Source organism: Narcine bancroftii, chromosome 4 (assembly GCF_036971445.1).
Source record: "Narcine bancroftii isolate sNarBan1 chromosome 4, sNarBan1.hap1, whole genome shotgun sequence".
NCBI lineage: Eukaryota > Metazoa > Chordata > Chondrichthyes > Torpediniformes > Narcinidae > Narcine > Narcine bancroftii.
Genome location: NC_091472.1, coordinates 119,561,528 through 119,583,491, shown reverse-complemented (window position 1 = coordinate 119,583,491; position 21,964 = coordinate 119,561,528). Strand labels below are relative to the sequence as shown.

The window sequence follows — 21,964 nt, the reverse complement described above, 5'->3', positions numbered from 1 at the left end:
CCTCAAATGGGTTATCCAATGGCAATTATTTTTCTTAAAAGAATAAAGGTCAACCAGAAATATTATTTGTTAAAAGTGGTACAATATTTGGAACTTAGTTTCGAGAGTACAACTCACAAGGGTTTATCACTGGCATCACCATTAGCAAAAGTAGTAAAAGTAGTAAAAGCTGCTGATCTTGCAATCTAACACAATAATAATGTTTTCTAATTTACACAGCTGTATGTTTGAGAAAAGAAAATGTTCAAGAAAAAGTATGTTCCATGTATAATGTGACGATTAACTTGAATTTGAGCTTTTTAAACAAATGTTTCTCATAGCGATCCTATTTGTATCAATAGTGGCTGCAGTTTAACAATAGTTTAATGTAGGTAGTGTGCTCTGGGATATCCTACAGTTATGAAAGACCCAATAGCAATGCAATACATTCTTTATGCCAACTCAAGAGATAGGACCAGTTCTCCAGCAAATTATTATTTCAGTTGAAACATCCAGTATATGCTATATTCATTCATGTTCATTCACAACATGTAACTAAATATGAGAAGGTAGCTAACAAAATGAACAAGGCTCCATCATCTGGTTTTAATTTTTTTTTAAACTCGGGAATAAATTTGATTTACCAAAATTATTGCTATGATAGAATTTGAACTGTTTCTGGATATTAATCCAGATCTCTGTATTACCAATTCAATGACAAAAATCACTGCACTACATTCAGAGAAGCTGGCAAAAATAATTGAGACAATATGAGACACAGCAATTAGTACTGAATCAGTTTTCAGGAAAGCTTACCTGAATAGTACCCAAGCATGTGCTTTGTATCCCTGTGCAATAGTTGTGGTACAATATATAGTTACCTCTGACAGATCCTTGCCTGGAAAAGCTAATAGGTAGCTGCTAACACCTTTATCCAAAAGTGAACACTGACAGAATCCATAGTTATCCAAAGGAATACAATCCAATACAGTTTTGCGCCCTTGTGCTAGGTCCCATATGCAGATGGTTGAGTCACGACCTTGGCTGGATGGAAATATGGTACATGTCAATGCAAAGTAGGACCCTGACCACATTTCCTCAGTAAATCAGCAATCATGTGGTATAAGAGCAAAGTTTTAGTTCCAGTGAATTTAAATTCATTAAAATAGTGACATTTAGAACATAGAACACTATAGGCCTTTCAATCCTCGATGTTTTGCCAACCCATATATTCCTTTAAAAAAAGTACTAAACCGTCCCTAACCCATAACCCTCTATTTTTTCTCCATACATGTGCCTGTCTAAGAATCTCTCAAATTTCCCTAATGTTTCAGCCTTCACCACCATCCCTGGCAAGGTATTCCAGGGACCCTCAATTCTCTGTATTAAAAACACCCCTGATGTCTCCCCTAAACTTCCCTCCCTTCACTTTGCATTCATGTCCTCTGGTGTTTGCTATTCCTGTCCTGGGAAAAAGGCACTGGCTGTCCACCCTATCTATGCCTCTCTTAATCTTGTAGACCTTTATCAAGTCTCCTCTCATCCTTCTACCCTCAAAAGAAAAAAGTCCCAGCTCTGCTAACCTTGCCTCGTACTACTTATTTCTCAATCCAGGTAACATCCTGGTAAATGTCCTCTGCAGCCTCTCCATAGCTTCCACATCCTTCCTCTGACCAGAACTGAAAACAATACCTTAAGTGTGGTCTCACCAGAGCTTTGTAGAGTTGCAACATGACCTTTTGAACTCAATCCCCTTATTAATGAAGCCCAATATCCCATAGGCCTTCTTATCTATCGTATCAACTTGTGCGGTGATCTTGAGGGATGTATGGATTTGGACTCCAAAATCCCTCTATTCATTCACACTCTTAAGTAACTGACCATTAACCCTGTACTCAGTCTTCTGGTTTGTCCTTCCAAAATGCATCACCTCACACTTTCCAGATTGAAATCCATCTGCCACTTTTCTGCCGAACTCTGCATTGTGTGTATATCCTTTTGTAATCTTTAACAACCTTCAGCTTCATCCACAACTCCTCCAACCTTCATATCATTCATTAACTTACTAACCTATTCTTCTGCCTCCTCACCCAGGTCATTTATAAAAATCACGAAGAGCAGGGGTCCGAGAACAGATCCATGCAGTTCTTAACTAGTAATTGACCTCCAAGAAGAATATTCTCCTTCCACTACTACTCTCTGCTTTCTACCTGCAAGCCCACACAGTCAAGGTTCTATGGATCCCGTGCCTCATGACTTTCTGTTTGAGTCTCTCTTGAGAGACATTGTCAAATGCCTTACTAAAATCCATGTAGACCACATCTACCACCTTACCCTCATCAATTTCTTTTGTTACCTTCTCAAAAAGCTCAAGTAGGCTTCTGAGGCATGAACCTTCCCTTCGCAAAGCCATGTTGACTATCATAAAAACACAAAATGCTGGAGACGTTCAGCAGGTCAAACAATGTCCTTTATGTAGCAAAGGTAAAGATACAATGTTTCGGGCTAAGTCCTTCATCAAAGTATGAGAAAATTCCGATAGGCATCCGAACAAAAGAGTGGGGGGTGGGGGAACAGGGGTGGCAAAGGGAGGAGATGATAGGTGGAGAAAGGAGGGAAGGGACAGCAGCAATGAGGGGGAGGGGGGGATGGCTGGGTTGGTGGAAGCATAGAGCTTGACAGCAGCAGGGGTTACAGATGGGGAGCAGCGAGAGAGAATCCCACAGAACTCCCTCCAGAGTGCAAAGGCAAACCTCTTCAGGGTAGACATCCCTTGAAGAGCTTTCACAAAGTTGTTATAATAGTCAGAAGTAACTAACAAAAATTTGTAGACCCTGTATTTTGTGTTTTTACTTCAACCACGTGGTCTACAAATTTTTGTTATTTACTTATACATATAGAGGTTCCATGGTTAGAGCACTGGTCTTGTGTTGTGAGTTTGTTCCTTGCTGAGGCCTCATTTCTGTGAGGGGCGCTTGACAAAGTGGCAACTCTCTGTCTTCTTTATAGTGGACAAAGTTTAAGAATTTCATGTATGTCACATTCTAAATGTAGTATTTCGTGACAATAATGGAACCTTTACCTTTTACATGCTTGAGTAGACTATACTTCTCCAAATGCTCATAGAATCATCTCCATTAGTTTGCACACCATTGACCTAAGATTCACCAGTCTATAATTCCCAGAATTCTCCCTATTACCTTTTTTGAACAAGGGGACTACATTTGCCATTCTCCAATCCTCCAGCCCCTCCCCTACGGTCAAAGAGGACTCAAAGATCTTAGCAACTCCCCCACTATCTCTTCCCTCACTTCCCACAGCAATCTTGGGTAGATTGCATCCAGCCCCGGGGACTTATCAGTTTTGATGTTTTAAGAAGATTTAACACTTCCTCTTCCTTAATCTCAACACTGTCCAGCACACAAGCCTGTTCTATTTATCTATGAATTTTCTTTCCCTTTAGCCAAGTCTTGTTCAATGCTCAGGTGACATATCTGAATGTTTCCGCAAGCAAATTCCAGCTATGTGCATATCCATGGACATCAGTAGACCTTTAGTATCTCTATTTTAGGCAGTAGTGTTATGACTATCAGCAGGCAACTCACTCTATAGAACAAAGACTAAAACTATGGCAAATACACTATACACTGTAGTTCCTGCCCAACTCACATCAAGATACAAACACACTTTCCAGCAGATTCATTGGTTAAAATAAACGAACTTTCATTTAATTATGCCCAGCAACTTTCAATTGATCCATATTGCTTGCTCCAGGACTGAAATCAATTAACCTAGAACTGATGGGTTCTGGTTCATTCCAAGTCACATCACGTTTATTTGTCGTTCATACCATAACCATTGCAGTATACAGTGAAAATGAGATAGTGTTTCTCCAGACTGTGGAGCTTGTTATTTACATGGCTGAATTATATCAGAAACTTTTTTATAAATAACATCTCACTTATAAATATCATATTTCTTATGTCCCCAGAGTTCAGAAGCCTCATAGCTTGGGGGGAAAAAAGTTTTCTCAATCTGATCGTGAGCGCCCAAACACTTCAGTTCCTCTTCCCAGATGGCAGGAGGGAGAATAGATTGCGGGAGGGGTGTGTGGAGTCCTTCACTATGTTTACAGCTTTCCGCAAACAAAGGCCATAATAAATATCTATCATGACAAGGAGAGAGGCCCCAATAATTCACTCAGCTATCTTTACTGTCTGCTGCAAGGACATGTTCTGGGATGATGCAGTTCCCCAACCAGACGGTGATGCATTTACATAGGATGCTCTCAATGTATCCTCTGTAGAATAGAGTGAGGGTGAAGTGTGGAAGCTGGACTTTCCTCAACCTCTGCAGGTTGGGCCTTTTGAAAATGGATCTGGTGTTGGTATTGGGGGTCCAGGAGAGATTCTCTGCCAGGTGCATGCCAATGAATTTGGTGCTCTTGACTACTTTGACGGTGGAGCCATCCATGGTCAGCGGAAATTGATCCCCTTGGGCTCTCCTGAAGTCAACCACCATCTCCTTTGTTTTGTTCAGGTAGATTGTTGTCTCTGCACCAGTCTGTTAGTGTTTGCACCTCCTCTCTGTAAGGTGACTCATTGTTCTTGTTTATGAGCCCCACCACAGTTGTATCATCAGCGAACTTGATGATGTGATTAAAACTGTATCTCGCTGCACAACCATGGGTCAGCTGGGTAAACAGCAGTGGGCTGAGCACACAGTCCTTAGGGGCCCCCATGCTCAGTGTGATGGTGTTGAACATGCTGTTTCCGATCCAGACTGACTGAGGTCTTCCGGAGAGGAAGTCAAGGATCCAGAAACAGAGGAAGGTGTTTAGGCCTAGCAGGTTTAGCTTCCTAATCAGATGCTGTGGTATGATTTGAGTTGAATGCTGAGCTGAAGTCTATGAACTGTATTCAAACATACGAGTCTTTATTTTCCAGGTGGGTGAGGGCTAGGTGAAGTGTGACATTGTCTGTAGATCGGTTGGGACTGTTCACAAACTGCAGGGGATCCAATGGGGGGGGGTTGCTGAGTCTTGATGTACTCCATGACTAGCCTCTCAAAGCACTTCATGACGGTGGACATGAGTGTGACAGGACAGTCGTCATTGAGACAGGACACAGAGCTTCTTCTGCACAAGGATGATAGTGGCCACCTTGAAGCATGCTGGTACGACAGTGCTGCTCAAGGAGATGTTGAAGATGTCTGTGAGGAAGTCGGCTAGTTAATCCGCACATCCTCTGAGCACCTTGCCAGTAATGCTATCTTGTCCCACAGCCTTACGAGGGTTGACCTGGAGCAGCATCCTTTTCTCTTCAGCCCCCATGAAACACAGTGGCTGTTCATATGGGGGAGGTGTGGATTTATTCACCACCACGTCATTTTTCACCTCGAAGCGCGCGTAGAAGTCATTTAAAACATCCGGGAGGGAGGCATCCCCAGCACGGACAGCTGGTGTGGCTTTGTGGTTGGTAATGGCACAGATGCCCTCCCACATGCGCTGTGTGTTGCTGCTGACCCAGAAGTTACTCTGAATCCTCCAGGCATGAGCCTCTTTAACTCCCTGATGGTCTTAGACAGCTTGGCTCTTGCATTGGCTAAGACTGCTTTGTTGCATACTCTGAAGGAAGAGCCATGCTTCTTCAACAGCACATGCATCTCTGCAGTCATCCATGGCTTCTGGTTGGGGCAAGCAGTGATGGTCTTCGGCACGGTAATGACATTGGTGCACTTGCTAATATAGCTGATCAATGATGCCAAGTACTCCTCTAACTTGATGCGATCCCGTCCATGGCTGCCTCTTTAAACATGTGCCAGTCAGTGCTCTCGAAGCAGTCATAAAGGGCAAAGATGGCTCCTGCCGGCCTGGTCTTTACTTGCTTCATGGCTGATGTGGAGCATCTGACAAGTGGTCTGTATGCTGGGATTAGCATTACAGAAATGTTGTCCGAGTTTGCAGTGAATATACCAGTTAAGCATTATATTTTAAACGGAGTGACGTAATAAAAATTATACTTTCAACTAATTATAGATACCTTAATTGAATTACTTAAACAGCAAATACCAGAGGGACAGAAAAAGATTAAGAATGAGAAGCAAGAAAAACCTATCAGAGGAACTTAATTTTAATGAAGGATTCCAACCCAAAAACAAACCAAAACATGGACATTTCTTTTCCTCTTACTGATCCTGCTTGATCCGCTGAATTCATCCAGAAGATTGTTGCTCCAGATTCCAAAAATATGTAGTCTCTTGTGTCTCCAGTTTACTAACAAAAAGATTTCTGGTTCAATCCTTACCTATTTGTTGATCTCCGATGGGGCAATATTACAGGTCCTTGGCAACCCTTGATTGGTGTGTTCTTCTAAACCAAGTCCTAGCTCTAAAACATCGCAGTTCTCAGGAATTTCAACTATGATCGCCATCTTTATACAGTACATCCAACTTTCACTGAATAATCAAATTCAACTGTATACTAACCTGATGAGAGAGTCTCTACTTTGCAATGTTTGCGTCCATAAAATGGATTTTCCATCATGACTTTCCAATATTGTATCTGCCCTGCATGTGTTTAAGTTCCAAACGTGTATTCGTCCATTAGCTGAGCTGTTAATAGTAAAATTATAGTCCTTTGGTCAATAAAATTGCAATCAGATTTGGGGGAATAAATACAACTCAAGTATTTAATTTTGTAAACAAACTTCATGCAATTCATAATTCTCAATGGCAGGAATTAATATTTGACTCAAACTGTCTAATAACACTGAACAATGAAGATTTCTCTTCCGGAACACTCTTGAGTGTACATTATGCAATCTGGCTGCTGATCACAAAAATCACCATAACATTTTCCTATAACGTACCAATTTTTGGATATAACCTATTGTTGTGATTTCCTGCATATTTTAAGACTACTTCAAGCAACATCTCATTGAAAATTCATTTGCACTTCTTCCCGACTGAACATGGTGAAAGGTTTCACCAGGACTTTGCAACAATGGAAACACGGTATCAGGGCATTTGGAATCCATCGATGCTGGCCAACTATTGTTAAACACTGACACAAGAAGCATCAGATGTTAATTATAAACAAAAATAGCTGCAAAACATTTTTATATCTGTTGAACTAACATAATGCAATTAAACATGCTAAATTCAATGATAAATGTTAATTTAATGTTTCTCCAACTACCTATGTGATACAGCAAATCTGAAATGTTCTTTGTGTTCAACTTGTAGTTGTCTATCATGATCCCCATTTTTTTCAGGAAGCAAACCTTTTGAAAAATTTGTTGCCCAGTGTAATGTGCACCTTATCATGCTATATTTTGAGCAATAAATTTATGCTCTATTCTAGTAGAGTCACTGAAGAACAGCACAAGCAATGCACGGCAAAACTAAAGATTGCCAACACAATGTAGTCACCAAGAAACCCAACTCATTATGCAGAAAGATTTCTTCATCTAAATTGTGGAAGAAAGTGGGGTGGGGGTCTAGAAATGCCATTAAAGTATATGAGGAAGAACTTATGCTGAATAAAGTTATTGGTATAAGGATGTCAGGAGGATCAAGCAGAGCATGAACAGCTGTATGGGCTGGTTAAACCAATTGACTACCCGTGGTGTGTACTTTAGATCAAAGTTGAATAATCTGAGTGTTACACAGACTGTCAGAATGGAGTGTATGTGACAAAAAAATCTAGAAGCAAATAAGGTTTTGAAAGGCACTCAGGAATCATATTTTCAATTCAAAATCAGAACATTATACAGTATGTGAGAATATTTGTGGAATGCTTTAATTTGCTGCTTTTCTCATTTCATCTTCCACAGTTTATTTGAGTCTGCCCTCCCTCTCCAGCCAATCACTAGACAGGAATAGCTTGAATAAAACAGAATCTTTGTGCAGTGAGGCACAGAGGTACTATGTTGGGTCAGCAATTCTTGTCAGAAACATGGGTTTCTTTCCGTTCTATTGTCAGAATCCTTCACTATAGAGGACCTTCACCTCAAAGCATTACTGTAGTCAGTGTACTGAAGCTGTTCCACACTGCAGTTATTTGTTAAGGAGTTCCAGGACTGTGACCCAATGAAGGAACAGTATTCACGATTTGGAAATTGAACATCCCATAGGTCTGAACTTCACCTCCTCTGCTACCCTGGTCAACATAGATTATGTATCATTCAACAAGAATAAGCACCTTTTGGTAAATATTCCTTCTAAACCTATGCCCAAAACACGCAGAGCAAATTTTTTTTTAAAACTAAGATAAAATAGCAAGCAGTCAAACCTTAAATTATAAATACATATTCTGTCTGCTATTTCAGTGCTAATTATCCTATCAAGATCTTTAAAACAATGAATAAGAGGAGATTATTTTCAACCCTCTTGAAAATTATGGGATAGTTGGCAAGAGAACTGAGACAGGCAGCAGAGTTTTGTTTTCATCTTGGAGCAATATTACTAAATTCAAGAAGAGACCTGACCATGTTCATCCCTTCCCTTCCAAAAGATTATGATTAAGTTTGAAAATAAAGATAAATTACCTGCTCTCCTGTTTCAAAATATACCATGTAAATGATGATGTTATGCAACACTGAAATGATCTGGGACCTGGCACCGCTCAAAACCCAACAACAGTTCCATCAATCAAAGTACCACATCAAACTCAATGTCATAGTGGTAATTACAATTTAGCTTATTTCATACCAATTATTTTTAGTTATTGCTTTGGATCAAAAAGATCACAAGAGACAATTCTTTGGGCTCCTTAAAAGGTCAATGACAAATAGTAATCAGTTCAACCTTCAAAACAGTTGGATGATGAGGCTTGGTGAGGTGGGGCAGCAAGACAGACATATAATTAAGGAACAAGTTCATGACTGCATTTTCATGAGGTGGAGGCAAGGTAGATAGCCCGGTTGAATTATTGATTTTGGATCATTTTAGGTCCCATGTTTAAACATGTTATTGACATTCAATTCTATGTGAAATTTCTCAAACCTTGGAAATTCAAACAGTGCAATTGATAACTGTCAATACTTGATTTAATTTATTCTCAGAAGCAGAATATTGTTCAGTCTAATGCATCACATTTAACCATTTGTTGGTTCATAACTTATTCAGACAAGATATATACTGCTCTCGCTTTGTAGAAGCATTGGTGCTGCACATTAATTTCCTCATCTGTAACTTTCAGTCTCTCATAAATGAAAAGGAGTATATTAATTAATTTATTTTATATTACATTTTTATGGATGTATGATATTATTATGTGCTGAATTTGTGAGAAATGTGTTATGTTAGCATGTGCAATCTTGGGATTGGTGCCTGTGCTACACGCCAGAGAGAGTAGGAACAGGAAGTTGTGGCAGATGAATGCGTGGCTGAAGAGTTGGTGCAGGGGGAAGAGGTTCAGACTTCTGGATCATTGGGATCTCTTCTGGGGAAGATCTGACCTGAACAAAAATGACGGGCTGCACCTGAACTGGAAAGGGACCAATATCCTGCCATGGAGGTTTGCTAGAGCTGCTGGGGAGGGTTTAAACTTGTTTGGAAGGGGTGTGGGAATCAGAATTTGAGTGCAGAGATTAGGGCAAAAGGACAAAAGCATGAGGCTATATGTTCTGAGTTGGCGAGGAAGGACAGGCAGGGGACAAAAATAAATGTAGCCATTGAGGGGGGTTGAAATGTATCTATTTCGACACAAGGAACATTAGGAATGAAAGGGATTTACTTAGAGCACGGATCAGTACATGGAACTACGATGTTGTGGCCATTACTGAAACTTGGCTGGAGGAAGGGCAAAATTGACTGATGCAGGTACCGGGGTTTAGGTGTTTTAAAAGGAATAGGAGGTAGAAAAGAGGGTGGAGGGAGAAACTTTACTGGTCAGGGATAGTGCCACAACTATAGAAAGGGAGGACGCTGCAGAGGGAGTGTCCACTGAATCAGTGTTGGCAGAAGTCAGTAATAAGAAGGGAGCTATCACTGTGCTGGGAGTAGTCTATAGGCCCCCAAATAGCCCTCAGGACATCGAGGAGAAGAAAAGCAGGCAGATTTTGGAATGGTGCAGGAAATAGAGGGTTGTAGAAATGGGTGATTTCAACTTCCCTAATATTGACTGGTACCTCCTAACTGCAAGAGGGATAGATCGGGGTGAATTTGTCAGGTGTGTTTAAGAAGGATTCCTGACACAGTATGTGGACCGACCAATGAGAGAAGAGGCCATATTGGATCTGGTTCTGGGTATTGAACCTGGTCAGGTGGTGGACCTCTTGGTGGGGGAGCATTTTGGTGAAAGTGACAACTCCCTTAACTTCAGCATAGCTATGGAAAAGGATTAAAAACAGACAAAATGGGAAAATGCTTAACTGGGGAAGGGCTAATTATGAAGGGATGAGGTAAGAACTAGCGAGAGTAAATTGGATACAGATGTTCAAGGGTGAAAGCACAAAAGTAATTTGGAGGTAGTTTAGGAACCACGTGCTGGGTTCAGGATAGGTTTGTCCTAGTGGGACAAGGAAAAAATGGTAGGAAAAAGGAACCGTGCCTGACAAAACAGATTAGACAATTAGTAAAGAGGAACAAGGAAGCACATGTTACATATAGGAGGCAGGAAACAGGTAGGGCTCATGAGAAATATATGGTAGCCAGAAGGGAGCTTAAGAAAGGACTTAGGAGAGCTCGAAGGCTTTGGCATGTAGGATTAACGAGAACTCCAAGGTGTTCTATGTGTATGTGAAGAAAACAAGGATGACAAGAATGAAGGTGGGACCACTAAAGGATAAAGGAGGCAATGTGTGCCTGGAGGCGGAGGAAGTTGGGGAAGTCCTAAATGAATAGAACAGGGCTGGGGGTGTGGCAAGATGGTGTAGAAGGCAGACATGCGGTCCTAATCCTCCCCAGCCAATTCTTTAAACACCCGTTTTTAAACTTTAAGTACACAAACATTTTATTTTTATTTCTAAGAACACTATTTGTTCATAATGGCGGCTAATATTAAAAAAACCTAAGACTCAATTATAAAAAAATTACTTTTTAAAGAGTGCTGAAGAACTGAGACCTACCTGTCCAGTTGGAACCACGGAGTCATCGTCTGGAACCTCCAAGCCACAGAGAACTCCAGCTAGGTTAAGTATTACGCCGGTGCCAGTCTTGTCCCCACAAGATGGCACTGGCTTGTTGACGAGTTCAGCCGATGTTGGCCCGCGTGTTCGCGACGTCGGGTGCGCGGGCGACCCAACTGAGAGGAGGGCCTTAGAGACTGTGCTGCTGTCGAGGGAGCCGAGGACGTGCAGGATGGTGTTGGAGACCACCCCTGCGCAACCCCTGGACTTGCCGGGCATGCACAGTGCCTCTAGGATCCGCGATTTGCTGGAATGTGTGTGGTCTGTGGGGGGGCCCGAGCAGCAGCGTCCCGATGTGGTCGGGGTGCCGCTGTCAGATGTGCAGACCCGCAGCCACACAGGAAAAGGCCCAACAATAGTGGAGCAAGAAGAAGACTTACCTGCAATGACCAGTTCGCAGGAACAATAGGAGGAAGAGTTTGCAGAAGGTGGGCCTCAAGATGTGGAACTGGAACCTGGATTGGATTCTATTTTTGCTGTCCGGAAGGGATTGCCTATCATATGGATAACATATCTCAAATGACTCGTGACAACTAAAATCTCTAATATGTCTGAAGTTATGTCTACACTTAAGAGGGATGTCAATAAATGCCTTATATCAGTGGATGTAGTACAAGAAATTTTTTTAAAAATTGAGACAACTTTTTCTGAATGTAAGGATCAAATTGTGCATAATAAGGACAAAATAGAGAGAGTGAAAGATTCGTTCGTGGATTGGGGAATCCAGAAGAGAGATTTATTGAAAAAGATTGTTCATTGGAAAATCAAAGTCGGAGAAATAATGTAAAAATTGTGGGTCTTCCAGAGGATATTGAAGGATCTGATCCAATAAAATTTTTTAAGAACTGGATCCCCGAGATGCTGGGTAAAGAATTTTTCCTCGGGAGATTTAGTATTGGAGAGGGCACATAGAGTGTTATGGAAGAAACCGTTACCGGGACAACCACCAAGAGCAGTTTTAATTCGGTGCCTGAATTATCAAGATAGAGAAATGATTGTGCGGTTGGCGGGACAGAAGGCCGGACAACGTCAATCTCCAATAATGAGTCAGAACAATAGAGTTTTTTTAATGCAGACTTGAGACAAGAAATTATTAGGCATCGACGGGAATTTAATTCTGCTAAAGACGCGTTGTGGCCGAAGGGATACAAATTTGCTTTTCGATACCCTGCTGTGTTGAAGGTTTTCTACGGCAATTTTCAATCTCAATTTTTTGAGAATGATCATGATGCATTGGTTTTTGCTAATTCATTACCGGACTTTCGTGGCCAGGGAAGAGTCTCACCACCATCACCTAAAAGGAGGGCTAATGGAAATGGAAATGGACAGAATGGAAAGAATGGGAAAGATGGAAAGAAGGAGGTTTTGACACACAGTCCTATGGACATTGAAGACCCGAACCAATCATTGGGAATGGAGTCGTTGCGCTGAACATTTTTATAATACTGAATTGTATCATTATGTATATTGTATTTCTGGCTTGGGGGGTGGATGGCACTGAAATCTTTGATAGTCATCTGCCACACCCAGTTTTTTAGGGCATTACTACCTTTGGGTGGTTTTTTTGGGAACTAATTATATTTATTTTTCTATATAAACTTTCTTTAAAATATTAGGGGAGAGAGAGTGGATTTTGTTTATTAGTAGGGGAGCGAAATTTTGTATTAAGTGATTCTATTGTTAGTTTGTTAAGATGTCTAGTTTGAAATTTGCAACTTTTAATGTTCAGGGATTAAATAATCCAATTAAGCGAATGCAAGTTTTAGCTTATATTAAGAAAATGAAAATTGATATTGCCTTTTTACAAGAAACACATTTGACTGAAAAAGAGCATTTGAAATTGAAAAGAGATTGGGTTGGACATGTGTTTTTTTTCTTCATTTAACTCTAAGGCAAAGGGTGTAGCGATTTTAGTTCATAAGAATTTGTCTTTTGAGTTGCACACTGTGGAGGGGAATGCTGGGAGGGTTTTAAAAGTGGATCATAAAATCTTTAATGAACTTTGGACTCTACTTAATATCTATGGACCTAATGTGGATTATGAGTGTTTTTATCTCAGACACTGTTTTGTTATTAAGTCAAGCTAATGAAAATATTTTAATTGGAGTGGATTTCAACTGTGTTTTGGATCCTTTGATGGATAGATCCCCAAAATGTATAAGGAAATCAAAGATGGCGATACAAATTGGGGCCTTAATGAAAGATTTAAATTTAGTAGATATTTGGAGAAGGGTTAATCCTACAGAGAAAGATTTTTCTTTTCATTCTTCTTAACATGATTCATTATCTAGAATAGATTTTTTTAAAATATAAGCACATTTACAAGGAAAAGTATTGCAGGCAGAATATAAGAGTAGAGTTATATCAGATCATTCTTTATTGTTTTTTTCCTATGAAAGTTCAGAGGTAATATGTTCATCCTATAGATGGAGATTTATTACAATGTTGTTGAAAAAACCTGAGTTTGTTACTTTTGTTAAGAAACAGATTGTTTTTTCTTAACCAAAAATGCTAATTCAGTTAAAAGTCATTTTGTGTTGTGGGATGCGTTAAAAGCTTACTTAAGAGGGCAGATAATTAGTTATACTACTAAAGTTAAGAAAGGGTATATAGCTGAAAGTCTTAAATTAGAGAAGCAAATTGATTAATTGGAGAAGGAACTTCAGAAGAAAGTGACAGAAGACCCGAAAATAGCTTTGACTAGATTGAAACTACGTTATAATACGTTGCAGATTTATCAATTTGATCTAAGCAACGATATTATGAGTTGGGTGAGAGGGCACATAAAGTACTTGCATGGCAGTTAAAGAAGGAACAGGCTTCACGGGTTATTAATGCTGTTAAAAAGAATTAATCAGTTACTTATTCTTTTTCTTCTTTGGCTTGGCTTCGCGGACGAAGATTTATGGAGGGGCTAAATGTCCACGTCAGCTGCAGGCTCATTTGTGGCTGAAAAGTCCGATGCGGGACAGGCAGACACGGTTGCAGGGGAAAATTTGTTGGTTGGGGTTGGGTGTTGGGTTTTTCCTCCTTTGTCTTTTGTCAGTGAGGTGGGCTCTGCGGTCTTCTTCAAAGGAGGTTGCTGCCCGCCGAACTGTGAGGCGCCAAGATGCACGGTTTGAGGCGATATCAGCCCACTGGCGGTGGTATGAAATGGTTAATTATAATTTTTTACATCAGTTATATTTAACTCCTGAGAAATTGAAAAAAATATGGCTTTAGTAATTCGGATTCCTGTTTTCGATGCGGTATGTGTGTGGGAACTTTTTTTACATGCTGTTTGGTCCTGTATGTATGTGCAACCATTTTGGGAAGAAATCAAGTTAATTTTGGAAAAACTGTATAATTTTAAGTTAACATTAGATCCATCCATTTTTTTTTTACTGGGTTATATGATTCCTTTAAGGCAGGGGTGTCAAACTCAAATTCACAGAGGGCCAAAATTAAAAACTTGGACTAAGTCGTGGGCCAAACTAAATATTTATTGAAAATTTTCAACAACATCTGCATGTTTTCTCTTCTTTCAACATGTTAAACTTTTTCTTATTAAAATAAATGTTTAATAATAGTTTTGGTTAAACTCTTTCCAGAAGAAGCATTAACAAATGAGAAATAAATAGTATTTCTCTATAGCCTTTAAGCTCCTTTTAAATGTATTTTTTTTTCACAAGCCAACAATTCAAAAAAATAACAACTTGCTTCAATGACAAACAGGTTTGTCTTTTAAAATGATGAACATATAGTCTCCCTCCCACCTGTCTTGAAAGGTCCTGTTTTCTGTCTTTCGTTTGGCCATTTTTCGTAAGGGGTTTATTACATGCGAGTTGGGCGACAGGTCACAGATGCTAATGAAAGTAAAGAGAGGAGGTGGGGGCGATTAACGGGCCGGCGCCAACGGATTTGCAAAGCATTCTGGGATTTGTAGTATTAGCTGTGCATGCGCTATACTGGAGTGGCGGCCAGCGGGCCAGCTCTAATACATATTTGATATGATCCTGCGGGCCAAATATAATTATATCACGGGCCAAATTTGGCCCGCGGGCCTGAGTTTGACATGTGTGCTTTAAGGGGATTAGGACTGGATACATTTCAAATTGCATTTGTATATCTAGCATTGTCCGGAGCTCGAAAATGTGCAGCAACTTACTTGGAAAGATAATGTGGTGATTAATATAATGCGATGGCATAACGAATTGAAAGCTTGTATCGTTATGGAAAAAATTACATATGTTTTGCATGATGATTACTTTTTTTTTTGTTAACAGTGGCTACCATATTGGAATATATACATTTAGATGCATTTTGAACTAGTATACTGTTAGTTTTTGTTCATATCTTTTTGGCTCTCCTTAAGAGAGCTGGCTGATGGGAGGAGAGGGTGGGTGGGGATTTAATTTGATTTTATTTTAAAATATTTTTAAAATTATTTCTTTATTATTAATAAAAAAATTAATTTTGATTTTTTAAATATACTTATATAAAAATGTTGTTATTGACTGTACTTTGTATTATTATTCATGGTTTCTCAAATAAATAAAGTTATAAAAAAAAGAACAGGGCTGTGTGCTGGACAAATGTGGAGATTAAGGAAGAGGAAATGTTAAAAACATCAAGATTGGTAAGTCCCCAGGGCCAGATGCAATATACCCCAGGTTGCTGTGGGAAGTGAGGGAAGAAATAGCTGGAGTAGCAGCTATGATCTTTGGGTCCTCTTTGACTGCAGGGGAGGTGCCAGAGAAGTGGAGAATGGAAATATAGTCCCCTTGTTTAAAAAAGATAACATAGAGAATCCTGGGTATTATAGACTAGTGAGTCTTACGTCAGTGCTGTGCAAACTATTGGAGAGGATTCTTAAGGATAGGATCTATGAGCATTTGGAGAAGTACAGTCTACTCAAAGATAGTCAGCGTGGCTTTGTGAAGGGAAGGTGATGCCTCACGAGCCTAATTGAGTTTTTGAGAGGATAACAAAAAAAATTGGGCAGTAAATGTGGCCTACATGGATTTTAGCAAGGCATTTGATAATGCCCTCCATGAATGACTTAACCAGAAGGTCTTGAGGCATGGTGTTACAGGCCCTGAGGACCCCAAAACCCAGCAGGAATAGAAATTCACCAAGACAGTTACTTAAATAAAAGTTGCTTTTCATTTTCTTTAAACATAAAAATAGGATCAAACTTTAGCTTTTTACCATTAACTAAACCCCCTTCTAATTCTAAGCCCATGTGTATGTAATGTGTACAAGTTCAGAAAAGTTATTTGATTCACAGTCCAAACTCACTTCTCACTCCTCCAAGTTCACCGGTATCAGGCAATTCTTATACTGTGCACAGAATTTAACATTTATGAATTTTCACCAAGCACTGGTGCTTAAATGGTTACCACTCAGGAAGGTTCTTGTCAGTTTCAGAGAGAGATTCGTTGCTCATTGGACAGACACAAACTGATTTACTTCCATCACTTCAGTGTCTTGCCAAAGAAACTCACCCCATCAGGGTTTTCTAAATGATAATCTCTTCTTCCAGGTCACCACAGAGTTCCTCTTGTTTCCCTTATTTCAGGTGAAACACTCTAGCCAGTCATTTTCTCTTGTATGGACCACAAGGGTTTTCAACAGGCTGAACACAGAACTCACAACCCATCTTCAAAATGGGGTTTTAACAAACTGCCACCTTGCCATGTCTGGAGAAACAAATTTTTCTCTCTCTCTCTCCTTGCAAAACCACATGACCTTTTTAGAACAGCAAACTTTAACCAGGCAGATTGTAGCACTGGACCCAAACTCTGAGTCCATTCATCTGTTGCTTTCAAAACAATAATCCATTTACACTTGCTTTTGAAAGCAGTCTCCTTTCTCAGTGCCTGGATGACTCACTTTCAGCAAAGCTCTTGCATTTTAAATTAAATCTGTTTTGTTAAGTGTTTGTGTCCTACTCTACCCCCACAATCTATCTCCTTCAAAAACATATCTATATACCACATAAAACAGGATATTGTAGCAGCCGTGGAGCAGGCGCACAGCGCAGCAATGCGAACTGTCGCCGGCACGATTCTGTGGGTGTGCAGAACCATTACGCGAGGGTCTGCCTACTCACCAGGACCACACGCAAGAGATATAGAGTGCCGAGGAACGGCACGTTGAGCTGTTGAGTCTCCTGCCAAAAGGCACGGGACACTTACAAGGCTAAACTTAAACCTGCCTGTCCCGTGGATCGGCAGCAATCTCATTGTGATGTCCCACCTTGTCTCATGGAGCCCGGGACATGAAGTATGTAAAAGAAGCCTGTAAACCCTGCTTTGCTGCTTTGCGGAAACTGCCAAAATGTTTGGCCTGGAAGTCAGCCTGAAGAAAACTGAGGTCCTCCATCAGCCAGCTCCCCACCATGACTACCAGCCCCCCCACATCTCCATCGGGCACACAAAACTCAAAACGGTCAACCAGTTTACCTATCTCGGCTGCACCATTTCATCAGATGCAAGGATCGACAATGAGATAGACAACAGACTCGCCAAGGCAAATAGCGCCTTTGGAAGACTACACAAAAGAGTCTGGAAAAACAACCAACTGAAAAACCTCACAAAGATAAGCGTATACAGAGCCGTTGTCATACCCACACTCCTGTTCGGCTCCGAATCATGGGTCCTCTACCGGCACCACCTACGGCTCCTAGAACGCTTCCACCAGCGTTGTCTCCGCTCCATCCTCAACATCCATTGGAGCGCTTACACCCCTAACGTCGAAGTACTCGAGATGGCAGAGGTCGACAGCATCGAGTCCACGCTGCTGAAGATCCAGCTGCTTTGGATGGGTCACGTTTCCAGAATGGAGGACCATCGCCTTCCCAAGATCGTGTTATATGGCGAGCTCTCCACTGGCCACCGTGACAGAGGTGCACCAAAGAAAAGGTACAAGGACTGCCTAAAGAAATCTCTTGGTGCCTGCCACATTGACCACCGCCAGTGGGCTGATAACGCCTCAAACCGTGCATCTTGGCGCCTCACAGTTTGGCGGGCAGCAACCTCCTTTGAAGAAGACCGCAGAGCCCACCTCACTGACAAAAGGCAAAGGAGGAAAAACCCAACACCCAACCCCAACCAACAAATTTTCCCTTGCAACCGCTGCAATCGTGTCTGCCTGTCCCGCATCGGACTTGTCAGCCACAAACGAGCCTGCAGCTGACGTGGACTTTTTACCCCCTCCATAAATCTTCGTCCGCGAAGCCAAGCCAAAGAAGAAAAAGAGTAGCTCGACCAAAGTAGCTGCTACAATATAATCCGTCACAATGTAATCAGTGGAACCTTGGCTGTGTGGATAAAAAATTGGCCTGCAGTAGTTAGTGGAAGGAAAGTATTATCTGGAGGTCGATGACTAGTGGAGTGCCGCAAGGATTTGTTTTTGGACCACAGCTCTTCGTGATTTTTATAAAGGACCTGGATGATAAGGTGGAAGGATGGGTCTGTAAGTTTGCAGATGACACAAAGATTGGAGGAGTTGTGGATGGAGCTGAAGGATGTCGAAGGTTATAAGAGGATATAGACAGGATGCAGAGTTGGTCAGAAAGGTTACAGATGGAGTTCAATCTGGGTAAGTGTGAGGTGATGCATTTTGGAAGGTCAAACCAGAGGCTGAGTGCAGGGTTAGTTAATGGTCAGTTACTTAAGACTATGGATGGACCTTTGGGTTCTAATCCATACAATGTTGCTGCACAGGTTGAAAGAATAATTAAGAAGGCCTATGGGATGTTGGGCTTCATTAATAGGGGGATGGAGTTCATGAGTAGAGAGCTCATGTTACAACTCTACAAATCTCTGATAAAACCACACAGAGTATCGTGTTCAGTTCTGGTCACCTCATTATAGGAAGGATGTGTAAGCTATGGAGAGGGTGCAGAGAAGATTCACCAGGATGTTGGCAGGATTGAAAAACAAGTTTTATGAGGCAACGATAGCAGAGCTGGGACTTTTCTCTAAGGAGCATAGAGGATGAGAGGAGACTTGATAGAGGTCTACAAGATTATGAGAGGCATAGGTAGTGTGGACAGCCAGCACACCAGAGGACATATGTACAAAGTTAAGTTTTCAGGGTTTTTTTTTAAAAAACAAAGAGTTGTGGGTCCCTGGAATGCCTTGCCAGGGATGATGGTGGAGGCTGAAACATTAGGGATATTGAAGAGATTCTTAGACAGGCACATGGAGGTCTGTCTAAAATAGAGGGTTACGGGGTAGTGTGGGTTTAGTATTTTTTTTAAAGGAATATATGGGTTGGCACAATGTCGAGGGTGAAAGGGCCTGTGCTGTGCTGTAGTGTTTTATGTTCTATGTGTGTGGAGTGTGGTCTGGAAAAACACTGTTTTGCCAGGTTGTATATGATGTCAGATGATAATAAACGAACTTGGACAAAATTCCTAATGGATCAATCATAGAATCAAAAGGAGCCATTCTGCTCCTCAAGCCTAAACATTTAGTTTAAGACTGGTCAATATCTCAATCCCATTATGTATTTTGGTGTATGTGACCACTTTTTTAAAAAAATGCCTTCAAATGTCTGGGCTTCCTGAACGGAGCAACTATTTATCTGTCTCCCTAATTCCCCTTGAGGGAGCTGCGTCTTGAACCACTGTAGTCCTTGAGGTGTGGGTGTGTCAACAAAACTGTAGGCAGAGAGTTCCAGAATTTTGAAATCCAGGATTTCCAGTACTCTACTGATGGTGAAGGAACAGTGATACACTTTCAAGTCAGAATGAAGTGTAGCTTGGAGGCAACCAGGTTGTAAAAACACAAGAAATGCTGCATGAACTCAGCCAGTCTTTTCAGCATCCATAAAAAGCAAAGATACTGCTGAAGTTCCGGGTCTGAGCCCTGCTTCAAAGAAAGAACAGAATGAGCCAGAAGCAAGAAATCTCAGAAAATCTCTGAATTCAGACAATGCTGCCTGGGAGGAATCCAGACCAACAAAAGGTATTAAATATGATAAGGGGAGAAAGCAGAAAGGGAAGGGAGAGGTAGAGCTGGGGAAGGCAATGGGGAAGAAGTGAGGGGCGGGGGGGGGGGGGGGAAGGTTGGTTTAATGAAAGCCAGAGAAGTCGATATTAATGCCATCCTGTGGGATATCAGAAGATGAGGTGTTGTTCCTGTAAAGAAGGTCTCAGGCCTAAAATGTCGCAGTATATCTTTGCTTTCAATGGATGGTGAAAAGACCAGCTGAGAACCTCCAGCATTTCAGTGTGTTTTTACTACAATCACAGCATCTGCAGACTTTTGTGTTTCGCCCAACTTCTGGGTTGTGATGTTCCCATGCTTTTTGCTGCCTTTGTCCATCTAGCAATTTAATGACACAGGGTTTGAAAGGTGCTGTCTAAGGAGTCTTGGTAAATTGCTGTGGTATATCCTGTACATGGTCCAAACTGCTGCTCCTGTGCATTGGCAGTGGAGTGAATGAATGGTTGTGAATGGGGTGTCTATCAATTGGGCTGCTATGTTCTATATGGTGTCAGGTTCTTGATGGTTGAAGCTGCAATTATCCAGGCAAGTATAGCATAACCCTTCACACTCCTGGCATGAGCTTTGTCAAGGTATCCTCGTTTAGGAGTTAAATGGTGAGTTAATCACTACAGGATTCCTAACCTCAGATCAACTCTTGAAGCTGCACCAAATATATGGCTACACCTGTTCATTTTCTAGTCACTGGTTAACCACCCTACCCTTCCACCTTCAGGATATTGTTAATGGGGGACTCAGTGATTATAATCGTCACTGAATGTCAGAGTTTGAGAGCTCAATTTTCTTTTGTTAGATTTCATCATTGTGTGGTACTTGTGCCGTGTGAATGTTACTAGCGACTTATCAACTCAGGCCAGGATAATTGATACAAGTGGAGAATATTTATCTCAATTTTACAAAAAAGAATAAATATAATTTGCAAATGATAAGTGATTTTAACTAGAGGTTCAATTACAAAATCAGTTTATTATATAAATCTGTCTACTTAGCAAGAGTTCATTTTATGTTTCTTTTAGCAAGAGACCAAAACATAGAAGTGAATATTGAATTTCCTCTCCTGTTGTTAGTTGAAGTTCTCCTCATACTTCTTCCTCATTATGAAACCATTGCTGGAGCTATTGACTGCGAGTCTTTATTTAATTATGTAGTCATCTGACACCACCATCTTCTCAAGTTATACGGCATTAATTATACTCCAGGCACACCTAAAACTATAGCTTTAAAAAAGCCAAGAGAGCCAAGCAAAGACAGCACACTATATTTACCCATGACAAGCTCAATTAAAAGCTCAGTACCCATTCCTAAGCAGACCTCAGCTGAACCCACAAAATTTTAAATTCAGTTTCTCCATGCTCTTGTCAAAGGTGTTTATCATTATTGGGACAGACTGGTGCTATATAAATACTGATGATTTTTATTGAAAAAAGTAAAAGCACTATGTTGGAGATAGTAGGTCAAACAGCAAATTTTTTAATAGCAAAGTAAGTTATTTAATGAACCTTTTGGGCTTGAGCCTTTCATCAAGACATGAGCAAAGTGTAGATGGGCTGGAATAAAATGGTGGTGGGTGGGTGGGAGAAGGGCAGGGGGAAGAGCATAAGCCCAAAGGCAGGAGGCAATAGATAGATAAGGGAGAGAGGGCACAACAGCAAATGGGAAGAGGGGAATAGCTCTGTGAATAGAGAGGGAAGGGGTGAAGAGCTAGAGAAAAGGAGACAAAGGGATAGGGAAGAAAGGGGGAATGGGGAGTGATCTTGCAGAAACCAGAGAAGTTGATGTCAATGTCATCCAGTTGGAGAGTGCCCAGATAGAATATTAGGTGGTGCTTCTCCAATCTACAGGTGGCCTTGGTTT

General features: G+C 40.9%; 1 protein-coding gene and 1 long non-coding RNA gene across 6 annotated transcripts in view; one reads left to right on the top strand and one right to left on the bottom strand.

Annotated features, from left to right (window-relative positions):
* The window catches only part of gnb1l (guanine nucleotide binding protein (G protein), beta polypeptide 1-like), a 51,451-nt gene that overhangs the window by 4,797 nt on the left and 24,690 nt on the right, over positions 1-21,964 (bottom strand). For all 5 annotated transcript variants that reach the window (XM_069932606.1, XM_069932607.1, XM_069932604.1 and 2 more), the window contains exons 3-4: positions 6,466-6,591; positions 861-1,023 (exon numbers count right to left, since the gene is read on the bottom strand). In XM_069932606.1, coding sequence (XP_069788707.1) covers positions 861-1,023; positions 6,466-6,591 — 289 coding nt within the window. The remainder of the gene's footprint in view (positions 1-860; positions 1,024-6,465; positions 6,592-21,964) is intronic.
* LOC138761052 (uncharacterized) overlaps positions 19,775-21,964 on the top strand; it is an 81,729-nt gene continuing 79,539 nt past the window's right edge. Inside the window, exon 1 of the long non-coding RNA XR_011356088.1 lies at positions 19,775-20,068. This is a non-coding gene — a long non-coding RNA (uncharacterized lncRNA). The remainder of the gene's footprint in view (positions 20,069-21,964) is intronic.